Source organism: Alligator mississippiensis, chromosome 10 (assembly GCF_030867095.1).
Source record: "Alligator mississippiensis isolate rAllMis1 chromosome 10, rAllMis1, whole genome shotgun sequence".
Taxonomy (NCBI): domain Eukaryota; kingdom Metazoa; phylum Chordata; order Crocodylia; family Alligatoridae; genus Alligator; species Alligator mississippiensis.
The window spans coordinates 44,039,863-44,053,399 of record NC_081833.1 but is presented as its reverse complement, the minus strand read 5'-3'; the positions used below and the strand labels follow the sequence as shown (position 1 = coordinate 44,053,399).

The window sequence follows — 13,537 nt, the reverse complement described above, 5'->3', positions numbered from 1 at the left end:
CCAGTGTAATGATTTGTTTAGGAGGTAAGGGAAGAATCACACCTGTGGCTGCATATACTTCTCTTGAAACCAGCATATTTTTTCAGTTTCAGTGGGACAGGAGTATAAGCCACCTATTACTGATGGTTTGGGCTGTACCAGGATTAGTTATAATTCTTATAATGCAAGAGAAGGCAAAGGATTTTTTAGTCTGCTTATGTTTTTAAATGCCAGAACAGGATAAGTGTTACTTACCTTCTTATTTTCTAAATCAGAAGGGGTCAGCAACTCTGGACGTTTCTCTATTATTTTAATTTTATCTTCTAGATGATTGGCTTTAAAAATCTGAGTGAGAAAAAGAAATCATTTGTGCTTAACTTTTACCTAAAGATATAAGAACAGACCCAAAATTCTATTAAACTACCATTTTAAACACTAATAAAGATGGAAAACACTATATAGAAGGTAAATTAATACAAATGATCTCTTTTGGCTGGGATGATATAGTTAGAGATGGTCCTGCTTTGAACAGGGGGTTGGACTAGATGACATCCTGAGGTCCCTTCCAACCTTAATTCTCTATAATTTTATGATTTTCATAACTCTTGGTCTTCTAGATGTGTTGCACAAGTCTATTCCACTTTTGATACATGCATTGAGCTAGTAGTAGCACCCACTGCCAAGAACACGTACCTTTTATCTCATCAAGTCTCCAAAGAACATTGCCCCAACACTCCCTCCACTGGGCCCCAAAGCAGGTTCCAAGATAAATGTGTACAATACACCCTGAGTAATAGTTATGATAAGTATTCACTTTTCCTTCTCAGAATGATTGAACATATTATTTCACTTCAAATGATTCCAAAGATAGAAGGGCTTGAAGTCTATTTGCATATGAAGCACAAAACAGATTTGTCAAAGTCTGCATCAGACATGAAGTGGCTGACAACGTATTTTGAGAACGCAGGAATGGATAACTAAGTAGCTGCTTTTCAAATATCCCCCAAATTGGCACATTTTTCAAGTCAGGGACTGAAGTAGTCCCAGTGCCAGCAAAATGAGCTAGAACTATGATATGGATGATGTGCATGCTCTGCTTGGTAGCAGGAGACTATACAAGCCTTTATCCAGGAATCTTTGAAATCAGAATAGTTAACTTTCCATTCTCTCAACACATAAAATCAATAAGAGAGGTAAGGCTCTAAAAAAACTGTATGCAGTCTAAGTGAAAAAAAAAAAGAGAAGGCTTGTGGGATAAAAAGGTTTGGAAACCTTATTTTCTTATGGGTATCAGGTTTGGGAAAAAGACAGGGAGGCTGGTACCCTGGTTGAGGTAATATAAATATTTTTTGGCAAGTATTTTGAGTATGGCTTTATGGAACCAATTTTGAATGTATTGTGCATGGGGAGCCTTCACTCTCCTGACTGATGTAATGACCAGACAAATCTCTAAAAGGTGTTTTAGCAAACAATTTTTCATTGGCTCAAATAGCAACTCCAGGAGAGCTACTGGCATAAAATTTAAGTCCTATGGAGGTACCAGGGTCTTGGCTGGTGGGAAACAAAGTCTAATTAGGCCACTAAGCAATGAAGCGTTCACATGATAAGAAAAAAATTGTGAACATGAATTAGGAGATAAATTGCAGATTTGGAAGTCAGATGAACCTTCAGCCTGCTGATGGATAGTTCTATTTCTTTAGTGTGTCACAAGAAACCTGGAATGTCTTGTATTCATGCCTGAATCAGTCTTACGCTATGGACACCCATTGACCTGTCATAAAAATGTCAGTTTAACACAGTTTGTGTTCCTAAATAAGGTTTTTCTGCTTTTCAGAAATGTATACTGAATTGTCAGGGGGAAAAAAAAGTTATTTCTAGAAAGCCCAGCCACTCAAATGGCCATAACATAAGATAGAACAGGGACAGGCAATTATTTTGGGCAGAGGGCCACTTACTGAGTTTTGGCAAGCTGTCGAGGGCCGTGTGGGTAGCTCCGCCACTTGACAGTTGCCCTGCCCCCTGGTCACCATCTTGTGACCAGAAGTCCTGCCCCCTAACCCCTGACCAGTGCCACCAGAAATCCCTCCCTTTGCCCCCAGTAGTACTCCTTTCAGCAAGGGGTTTTGCTATCTCAGAACCAGAAAAATACCAAATTATATTCTTAAAAAAAAAAAAAAAAAATCAAACATCTACAACATTCATTAATTTGATTTCAAAAAATATTTTTGTCCTGATTTACATGCGTTTGTGTAGTATACACAGAAGTGACTGCACAATAGCTTAAAACGAAGTCTTACTCGTGTATATTGTGGGGGTGAGTATAGGTTTGTGTGGGCTGTGGGTGTGTGGGGTGAGGGAGCATGTGGGTGTGGATATGTGGGGTGTGGGTAGGTATGGGAGAGGGTGGCTGGGGTTAATTTATGGCATTGCAAGGGGAGGTGTGTGTGCATGGTAGGGTGTACGTGTGGGACTCGCACTATGAACACGCACACACACTCTGCCCCGTGCCTGCAGACATGCGCGTGCATGCACGCATACTCTCACGCACACACACACCCAGTGCGGTTCTGTACTCCGTGGGCCGGGGATGCAGCCGGGAGCCACAGCCACATGGTGTCCGAGCAGGGTGGGGGCAGAAAAGCAGGGAACTGGCTGGGGTTGTGCAGGGCTGGGCTGCTCAAGCCTCCAAGCCTGCTGAGGGCTCCCTCTGGGTTCTATTGCCCCTGCCTCCTATCAGCCTTGACAGGGAGCCAGGGCGAATAAATAATAATTTACTAAATTTTTAGGGGCTCTGTGGGCCAGATAGAATGGCCTGGCAGGGCGAATCTGGCCCACAGGCCATATTTTGCCCGCCCAGCCAGGAATGGGATAGAGAACAAGGCTGTAACAGAGATTACAACTCGTGTAGGAACAGGTTTAGGAATCACTATACAGATAGTGAGAATAACTCGCATAAGAATATTTGCTCTGAGGCTATGAGAATAATTTTGGCATAACCTTGTTTCCATTTGAAATCTGAACATTACACAACTGAAAACAGACTTTTCCCAAGGAGCCATCTCATACTGTATAACCAAGTAGGTTAAAGTGTTTAATTGTTGGACTGATGATATAACCATATATCATTCATTTCTCAGGCTTTGTGTTTTGGCCTTAGTGATCCTGTGAAATCCACAGCTCCACTCACTCTTTAGTCTTCAGGATTAACTACTCACTTTCTCCATGACAGAGTGAGATACTGCAGAGTTCTCCAATGTAAACACCTAGAAAGAAAATAATGCAGTAAATCATACTGGCTTAGTCACTCTAAAGTCATTAAAAGTGACTTGTGCATATTCCATGTCATTGCTCTGGGATACAATCATGTATGCTCAAGAGAACTACACCTGTTTATCTAACTCAAAAAAGCAACAGCTATTTTACTGTCTGATGTTCTGTTTGTTTCTACAGAAAAAATTCAAATAAATAAAATAAATATAAAACCAACATAATTCAACAAAACTACAGGTTAAAATGTATTGCTTGCACAGCAGTAAAATTAACAATGTTTTATAGTTTATTCTGCACCATCAAAGTGCGTAGAGCACTACCATTTGTTCCAGTCTATCCCCAGAGTAACTGCAATTCATTTTCTTAATAGCAGACAAGTACAACCAAACATCATTAATTCAAACTCTGGTTAGCTGCAAATCCAAGTATCAACGTTAACAACAGATTTGGGGATTTTCAGTTTACTGAAGCACAATCCAGCAAGATTCTACTATGCTAGGACCTGGGAAGGAGGCATCATACTTCCTGAGGGAAGGGGAAGGTCATCATTTTGCACATTCTGGCCCTAATCCAGCACTTAATAATCAGCAGCTGAAACAAGAGTGAGGCACTCACAATTGGCCATAATGCTGATGATCTGTGCCCACATCAAATACTTCATTCACATTCATTCCAGCAGAGTGGATTAATGTGAGTGCACACAAATTAGAAGCAACATCAAAAAAACTGCTTTGATTTATGAACTCCCTTTCTAAACTTAGGCCCAGAACCATAAAGTTATTTGTAGCAGGCAAACTGAGTTATGCTCAGGCTCTTAGCATAACCTTAGGCCTTCCCAGAAGTAAGCAATTAAATTGTACAGAGTGCCTTATAGGTGCTGGCAAAAGCAAGTGCTGTGATTGGTATGGTGGGCTAACCAGGTACAGTAGTTTCCCTAAAAGGAAAGAAAACCAAAAACGGAATAGGATTGGAGTACTTTATCTAAAAAGATGAGGTATGAAACTTGAGGACTGGACAGTTTGAGATGAGAAAGTTACAAAAGAAGTGGATAAACAAGGAGACCATGTGTGTTGGTGTTGCCACCCTGGGGAGACAGAAGCAACCTTGAAATTCTTGTTCGAACAATGAGGAATCCAGAAACTAAACATCTCACACACCCAGCAGATCTGAGGCCGGTACCACCAAAGGTCGCTGTTGTAACATCTAAGGAACAGCTTGCCAGGTTGTATTGCAAGGATAATTACCTTGCAATAAGCCTAGGGGTTACTAATAAAGTTCACTCAATAGAAAACCGGACGAGGGGCCATGTCTATCTTTGGGGGTCTCCGATAAAAGGAATCCTGAGGCAACAGTATTTAGGCACCTAACTCTGGCTTATATGTATAGTTGTACCCTGTTTCAGTTAGATGCACCATCTACATCAGGTCTGGAGGAAATAACCACCTGAAATTGTCATGGTTCTACTACTGTTTTCATTACTAGCAATGACAAGTGCAGACAACTACGTATTTCCATTTCTCAGTAGACCCTTAATGCATACCTTCAAAGCTCTGGGGGAAGACAGCCTCAAATGGAAGACAGGTGCAGCATTTACACACTAACATACTGCCAAAGAGGTTACTGCCAACTCAGGATTAATCACAAGTGAAACTACATGCATAGATGAATAACACCACATCACCTGAATATTTTGGGGCTTTGGCAAGTTAGAGAGAATGGCTGTAAGCCATCTGATTTCACTGACTACTGCAACCATCATTTCTGTGACAGATGAAAGTGAAACACCTGCATTAGCTTACTGAAACACTGTTTAGCAAGAGATTTATATCAAGATGATTTGTAAAGCCACACTGAGCACTTTCTGTCTCACTACATCTTTTAGGAATGCTAGTTCAGGAATTAATTAGCAAAATCATGCAGCTGTGATAATCTTAACATCCATGTGATACCCAGGTGTACAGCATTTGCTAAACTACAGAGAGGAAAGTATTACTGAACCAGAAGCTTGCACCTCCCTAGCGAGGGTCTCACTTTATAGGCTACAGCTTTCAGAAATTCCTATGAAGACTGAAATTAACTGTGTTTTTTGGCTGATCATCCTTATTACTATCAAGCCAGTTTATTTAGACTGCAAAGAAATATGCTGGCAATGCAGGTGGACTGCAATTACAAAAGAGTCTGTTTACTGAAGTGCCAATCCAATGGACTATTGGGTAGCAGTTACTATAAATAGGATTGTTGCTAGAACTTCAATGCTGACACACAGCTCTGTCATTGTGAATGGCTGGGGAACCCATGCAGTTTTATAAGGCAGAGCCTTTACAGGGGCATGCACCTTGAAATTGTCGTCTGCTTTTATGCGCTGTCCAACTGAACTAAAAAACTTTTCCCTTCATCAATTCACACTCCTATTGTGGAGGGAAAAAATGGAGTTAGAAAAGGCCAGAGCCTCATGCAACCACTAAGTGGATAACTGAGCAAGTAGCACGTGCCCAGGGATTACAGAAAATATTCTTAGCTATTCAGTCTCTAACTATGGTATGTTTTAACCTGAACAACCCAGGGAGACCAAATTAAAGGTGCTAAGAGCAGCCCAGCTGTGTGATAAGAGAAGGAGCACAAGTTGATATAAAATGTAGAACACACAAGCACAATGCTCTTGTAGCATTTTATGCATCCTAATGTTATAGTCACTCCATTTCTCTTGAAAGAAAAGCCTATCAACCTCAAAACAGCAAGCACAAAATGAGAAAGTTGCTTATCCTTCTTGGAACTAAACACCATTAGCAAATGCAACAAGAAAATGAACCCAGAAAGTTGCACCTGGAACCTTTGGCGGCAGTCTAGGTAAGAAGTGACAGCTGGTCTTGCTATGTCCCTAAAGTTTTGTGGTCACAGGAAGATGACGTCACCTTTATACCTGATACAGCGAATAAGACAAGCCCCCAATTATTACTGAAGAAGCAACTTCAGAAACAAGTCAGTATCAAGAGTTGGAACATCAAACTATTCCAGAGAATTAACAACTGAAAAACAAAGACCAGAAAAACAACAGGAAGAAGCCAAGTACTGTACCTGCTGTGCTCCAAGATAGTGAGCCAGCACAGGAAGCAGACTGCCATCACTGATGCAGAGACAAACACTATCTGTTTTCAGAACCTACAGAAAATAGGACAAATTGTCAGCATTCTTTTTGGTCCAGATGAAAAACTTCTCAAATAATTTTTTTCCACATCTAGTCATTTAAATATAGCTTTAAAAAAAAAAGATATTCAGTGCAATAAGGACTGGGGGTAGCTGCAGAAATTCAGAATATTAGATTTTAATACAAAGGAGCTATATGCACTCCACAGTAATAACGAAGAAGTTATTACTGGCCATACACGTACAAATTCAATATTAATTCCTTCTGTGATCACCAAAAGCCTGTCTGCATCCGACTAGAAGACACTCCCGTTGAAAAATATTCTGCAGTTACAAGGATCCATAGCAGATCTTTTGTGCCTGCAATTCAAGAAAACTGGATAGTAGATATTTCATAATGAGGTCTGAATACTGCTATGTTTCAAACTTAGAGTGTTCTGTGCTGTGTAAACAAACACAGCTCATTGTTAAAAGCGATGGTCCAGACCTACATGATAAACCACAGAAGATGGAAAGATGCACAAAAATGGCCTGGTAGTGTAAGGGGCTGATGTTAAGGGGACTTTACTCACTTTCTTCAAAGCCTTGATATATTCATTTGTTCGGTTCTGATCATTTAGTTCTCCAAAACGTGGCCTATTCCATAGCAGGTGAGCCTGACATCTACAAACAGGACTTGCAACATGGGCATCTGTTTTATCTTCTTTATCTCTATAAGTAATGGAAAACATTGAGTAATATACATGTTCTAACAGATAATATATACAGTACATAGGTGGTCTGCATTGTTCCATTTTAGTTTGGCTAGTCTTTCCTTCTACTTTTTGTTTTTGCATTTACAAAGGAGAAGACCAGATGGCTGAATTTGAAATGGCTTAATTTTAAGAGGTTTTAAATGCCCCAACCAACTTCAGTACTGAATGCCAGGTGTTTTTGACCTCTAGGAAAGGACTGCTTGTTCAAGCTTCTAAATACAGAAAGAGGCACCAGCTTGAAGCATTAGATTTTTAAAAATCTTGGCAACTGTTTTAATCATGACTAATTTTGAATTACTCCATTATCTTGAACAAGAGGTCACTGATTTTGCAAGATTCTCTGTTTGTGTGCATGCATGCATACATGTATGCACAAGCCAGCAAATGCATGGAGGAAGGTAGTAACTGCTGTCTTGGTTCTATTCTTGATGTACTTGACTTTCCAGAATCTGATTGAGCTTCAGTTTTCTTTCATAAAAATCAAAGTAGAATTCTGTCCCTGTTACAGAACACTGATATACCAGAGACAAAGGAGGGTCCCTTGAGAACTCATCAGAATATACTCTCAGCTAAACTGCCATTTCATATACTCGCCTTTTTTTGTTTCCACAGTTGTAACTGGTGGCGTCACATAAATGTACCAACACTTATCTGATATTACTATGCTTAATGATGAATCTATAGCAGTGGTGAGGAACCTACAAATTCAAAGTGCCTCAGCTTTAGATATGCACCAGAGAATTATACGCAGAAAAATTCAAAATAATGCCAAGTTAATTACTTAAAAAAAATTAAACTAAATATAACACTACTTGACCCTTCTTTAGAAATATATACACGTACTTATGCGTGGCGGGGGGGGGGGGGGTGTGGGATGTGGTTAGCAGTGGGTGCTGGCTTTGTGGGCGGGGGAGTAGGGGGAGAGGTGTGAAGGGGTGAGGGTGGGTGCGTGTGAGGTTTGCAGGGGGGGGTGTTGTGAAGGGGTGTGGGGAGGCATGTGTGGGGTTTGTAGGCTCCCCTGCCACAAGCCCCCCCCATATGCACTGCCCCCCCCAGTACAGCCCCTGCAGACACATGCCCACTCCCCCAGTACAGCCCCTGCCCCACCAGTGCACAGCCCCCGCTGCCATATGCCCTGCCCCCCGCCACATGTACAGCCCCTGCCGCCACATGCCTCCCCCGGCACAGTCCCAACCACAGGTGGGCTCTCAGGGTGCTCCTGGCTGCAGCAGGCAGAGCACCTGGCAGCACACAGCTATGGTAAATCCTGAGAGCTGCGCATGGCAGCATGGCCCATGCCCGCCCTCCTCTCCTGCAAGCAGGAGCTCCTCTTCCCACTCACCAGCTACACTCCGGAAAATTATGAGATATTATGTGATTATGCGCAGTCATACAATTTACATGCAAAATACACAAGTGCATAATTGTGTAATTCCATGGGGTTTATTTAAGATTAGCATAAGCCCATATCTTCAAACCAGCTCCTTCCCTTCCTTCCTCTATAGTTACCTTGCTTTTTGAAGCTTGTACCACACAGAATACTCATCACGACAGGCAGTTAAATACACAATCTCACCCTGAAGAAGAGGTTTTTCATTTGGAAGAAAATATACACACTGCATCCAGTGGTCTCTCCACTGTAAAAATGTAAACAACAAAAACCCAATATAATATCTTACAAACCTCTACTTAATATAGTTAAAGGGTCACCATTTGACAACAGGAATTTACAGATGCTCAGTATCTTACTTGGATATCAAGAGAAGTGGGTTGTGCCCAGTATGGTGCCATTGTACATTTTATTGTGCCAGAGGGATCCATGTCAATATCCCACCAAGAGAAGATCACCTGTGCCATGCCAGACTTTACAGGCTTCAACACCACTCTATGATAAGCAGACGCACTGCTTACTTGTTTACTGAAATCCACACTGCAGAGAAACATCAAATATATTTAATATAGACAGAGTGGTAAGTTTCCTTAAGAATGTATATGTTTAAAACATTATAGCAATAGGACTAAAATGAGAGTTTAAGATCTTTAAAAATAAGTTGCACTGAAATCAAACCCTACATTGAAATTCAGTAACAGAAAAAAAAAACAAACAAAAAAAAAATCACAAATTATTTTTCATAAGTGCATTGTCAGCTTGCTCTGAACTTCACTTTTCTGTTTCCCAAGCTGAAGTTTGTTCATACAGAAGGTATAACAGGATTTTTTAATTTTAAAATGGAACCAAATCTGCTCATTACCTGAACACTGTTACAACATCACTGAGAATAGTGAAGTCGTTCCAAGGCACCTGGTTCAGTTGGATATCATAGACAGAGGAAACACCAGGACAGTTCTCCATTTCTGAAGGGGAGACAATAATTTTCTTGTCATCCTCTGCTTGGATGTGAACGGGAAACAACTTGTTCCAGGACCACATTCTTTTGGATTCCACTAACTGAGCATATACTGTTGCCCTGTGAGGCACTGCCTCACATCCTTCCTAAGCATTCAAAAACAAAGGGTAAATGCACTCAACAAAGTTGTAACACACAAGAAAAATAAATAGGTGAACTAAGCACAACACAGAAAACCTGGAATTCTTAAGCCCAATTATGTGACCCTTCTTCCACAATGTTATCTGGATAAATGCTTTACCGTCATCCCCTGCCTCCCACTGCCATAAAATATGAAGAGACCTAACTCTCAAAACGTGGCTGTGAGAATTACTTACCTTTTTCCAGTACTCACTACTGTCATTTTCTTTTTAACCTTCTACTAAGCTCATGCTATTTTCATGTATTAGAGACCCACCCAAACTTTATGAAACAAAAAAAATTAATTTAGCTACAGCACCAAGACTAGAATTAACAAATGCAATGAAAAATAAACAAAAAGCAAAGATTAAATAATACCTACAGACTGTAACTAGTCCTAGAAAGCAGTGACTAAAAAGGATTGCGGTCTTATCATGTACAAGAAACTAGATATGCACTCCCAGTGAAATGCTAAAAGGATTAAATGAAATTGGGTGTATGGAGAGGGGAGGAAGAACAGGAAGCTAATTTCTCTGTTTATAGTATTGGTGTCTATACTAGAATTCCACATAACATTCTACAGTTGTAATTTAAAAGGATATAGAAATGTTAGAGGATGCAATAAAAAAAATGTGATTAAAAGGCTAGAGAAAATATAGCAAGATTCTGAGCTCAACCTATTTAGCTTAAGAACAAGACTGAGGGGTGATTATATTATAATACGTTACACAATGGTAATTAAATCGGAGATGCATGAAGTACATCTCTACCTTGACTTCTGTCTGCTTTCAGACTAACACAGATAACTTTCTCTCAATATTACAATAACTTATTGCATGAAAGGAAAAACGAAATTACAGTGAAACCTGCCCAAGACAGAAAAAAATACTGGAAACTAACTGCCTCTTTAATCTAGCAGAAAAGATATAGCAAGAAGTAAGAACTGAACTGAGCTAAGCTGAATCAAATTAGAAATAAAACTTTATAAAAAAGAACACTAGGAATGATTAATCAATCACTGGAACTAGCCAATAAGGTTTATCCAGTGGTAGATGCTCATGCCCTCTTGATATAATTATGACTGAATAACTTTCTGGAAGATAGACTTTAACCAAATGCAATTACTTGGTCTCAAGATGGGAGTAACTGTGAAATTTAAGGACTTTTGATATACAAAAAATAGACTAGTTGATCTGAAGGTCACTGCTGACCTTGATTCTATGAACAATGCTGACAAATTACACACTGAGGTAGGAACTAAATACAGATGATATTAAGTAAACATACTAACCCATATTCAAGCCTCATCCATCTCTATAGAAAAGAAAGGAGTTATACCAGAGAAAGATTTTGTTATATTACCTACTTTTAATGTCTTACCTGTACAAGATATTTGTGGGCATGTTCATAACTTGGTAAAGCTCCTTCTCCAATCAACTCTGTGTCAAAAAGCTCTGTTATGAGGATATTTGCACGACACTGCATGTCTCCATCTTTAAAAAAAAGGGAAAAATTAATATTCTACCAGTTTGTGTTATATTAGAGAAACTTTATAATGTTCTTTCTCATCAGGTACTGTAAGTATAAATTATAAAAAAAACCCTGATTTTTACTGTGGTGCAGTTTAAATGTTCATCGTGGAGCTTGAACATCAAGGAATAAAAATTGAGAAGTTTATAACTGAGATTTTGTGAAAATTTTGCTTTGTATCTGTTTTCTCTACCACATTCCAGAGGGAAGGGTGGTTATTAAATTAAGCTAAATTTGAAAAAAAAAAAAAGAAGTGTCACCTCATAAAATACTTAAACAGATTTTTAATAGTCAAAATACTTAAACAACTAAATTTTTTTGAGTTATCCCCACCTGGTCCAACTGTGACTTCAGTGGAGTGCTTATTAATAACTTTGATCTTCTCACTAAAGCCATTTTTCTCCACTATCTTCACAGCAGCATTAGCCATAGGCTTAAAAACCTGAAATTACCAAGTATACAATATTTTGATCAGATATATCAACATCCAAAAAGCATCAGCATCCAAAGTGAAGATACTGCTACACAGTCAATCTTATACAAATTAAATGTTATTAAAGAAAACCTCCTTTTTACCATACCTACTCCTGTGAAAGTGTAAGACTGTGACAGTTACTTCTTAGAAATGGCATAACTTAAGACATTCATAAGCTTCATATGCCCCCCTGTGCAGAAGCATACAGTAATACTATGCAGTGCAATCACTCTTCTAAACTTTCAAAAGTGAAAAATTTATATGAGGAATATTAATCACTAACATCTGAAGTAAACTTCCAGTTTCAAAATCTGCTCATTATAAGATGGTTACAAGACCTAATTAAGCTGAAGTAGGGGGAAGAGAGAGAGAGAGAAATTGATTGCCAATAAAACAAACAGAGCTGCTGTGCTTGTCAAAATGTATATATAACAAAAACATAAACCATAGCAAAAGAGATTTTTTTCCGTATCACAGCTGATAGAAAAATGTTTATTTTATTCCTTACTGAGTCAAGAATCGGAAGGGGGAAAGGTTCCAAACTACCACAGGACCAAAATTAATATATGGGAAGTTTTTAAAACGACAGCAATCTTTCTAAGTTACTTCTACAATGCAAAAGGCTTTTTTTTGCATTGCAAAATGCAAAAGACTTTTTGTACCAACTAAATTAAAGCATTTTTAAACTGGTCCAACTGTGGAGCTGATTACTTAGAAGAGGAGATTGGTAACAACTTTTGAACTCAATCCAGCTGTCCCATAGAAAGTTAAAATGCTGCTATTTTATTGCACTAAACAAAGCCTATCCTCAAAGAGCCTATATGATTTTAGGCAAATATAAAACTTCAGGAGCTACTTAAAATTTCTAAGTGCTACTCCCAAACTGTGGGAGCACAAAAGCTGTGATTGGCAGTCTCAGCTGGTCAAGTGAAAACTGCCTAAGGTGGAACCTGTGAAAGCTAGAAACCTGCTTAAGTTGGAAAATTTCTACAGTCCTGGCATGCCTAATGGTGAATTATGTATATTTAGTCTGGATAAACCAGAAACTAATATGGAAACAGAAAAAAAAATTGGGGCCCATTTGCAGAATCACCCTGTGTGATGTACAAACTAATTAGCTATGCAATTCCAAATAATGTACATAATGGGACAGCCTATTAAAAAAAAGTCTCAACTTAAGAAGTTTTTCATCTTTTCCAAGTTTATCTTATTCCTCCTTCTCCACCCCTGCCATGGCCACTTGCATGGAGACAAAGGTGAGGAAGCTGCTTACAAGCAGTGGTAAGAGATGATGCAGGGTGCATCATCCACAACACTCTTCAAGATATCCCAGGCACCAGCTGCTGTGCTGTACCTACTGCTGCCTGGCAGCAGTGGGGACAAGGCAGCTTGCACACTGCCCCAGGTGGCTGGGGTTTTCCCCACTTGGTCAGCCACATAGCTGTATACACAGACCCCCTGGGAACATCCTCAGTTGAGTGGCAAGGATGATGGAACTCCCTGCAAACTGTGGCAGGAACCAGACATCCAGTAGTAGGATATGCAATTGTATGTTCCTATTAAGATGTGGTCCACACTATAAAAAAAAAGTTTTGAGAATTCACGGTTGAAGAAAAAATTAAGCTTATGAAAAACTACAACATGGTTTTGAGTACAAGCACCTTTCAGAATGTCCATCATTTCCCTAATACTGCCTTTCAGCTAGGAAAAGGAACTCAGAAGATCCCGTGCAATAACCTCATTTCTGACTGCGCTAATTACAGTTCTGTCGTGTTTTGAGAAACTGCCAAGAGAATATAACTATAAAATAGTTCGCAAAAATATCTCCCTATATGGTCAACTTCCCTGAACATACA

General features: G+C 39.4%; 1 protein-coding gene across 3 annotated transcripts in view; it reads right to left on the bottom strand.

Annotated features, from left to right (window-relative positions):
• The window catches only part of PRMT7 (protein arginine methyltransferase 7), a 51,404-nt gene that overhangs the window by 14,815 nt on the left and 23,052 nt on the right, over positions 1–13,537 (bottom strand). For all 3 annotated transcript variants that reach the window (XM_014605249.3, XM_006258158.4, XM_019499207.2), the window contains 9 exons: positions 11,540–11,648; positions 11,057–11,169; positions 9,401–9,642; positions 8,898–9,078; positions 8,658–8,785; positions 6,966–7,104; positions 6,325–6,408; positions 3,195–3,242; positions 235–324 (listed from right to left, as the gene is read on the bottom strand). In XM_014605249.3, coding sequence (XP_014460735.1) covers positions 235–324; positions 3,195–3,242; positions 6,325–6,408; positions 6,966–7,104; positions 8,658–8,785; positions 8,898–9,078; positions 9,401–9,642; positions 11,057–11,169; positions 11,540–11,648 — 1,134 coding nt within the window. The remainder of the gene's footprint in view (positions 1–234; positions 325–3,194; positions 3,243–6,324; positions 6,409–6,965; positions 7,105–8,657; positions 8,786–8,897; positions 9,079–9,400; positions 9,643–11,056; positions 11,170–11,539; positions 11,649–13,537) is intronic.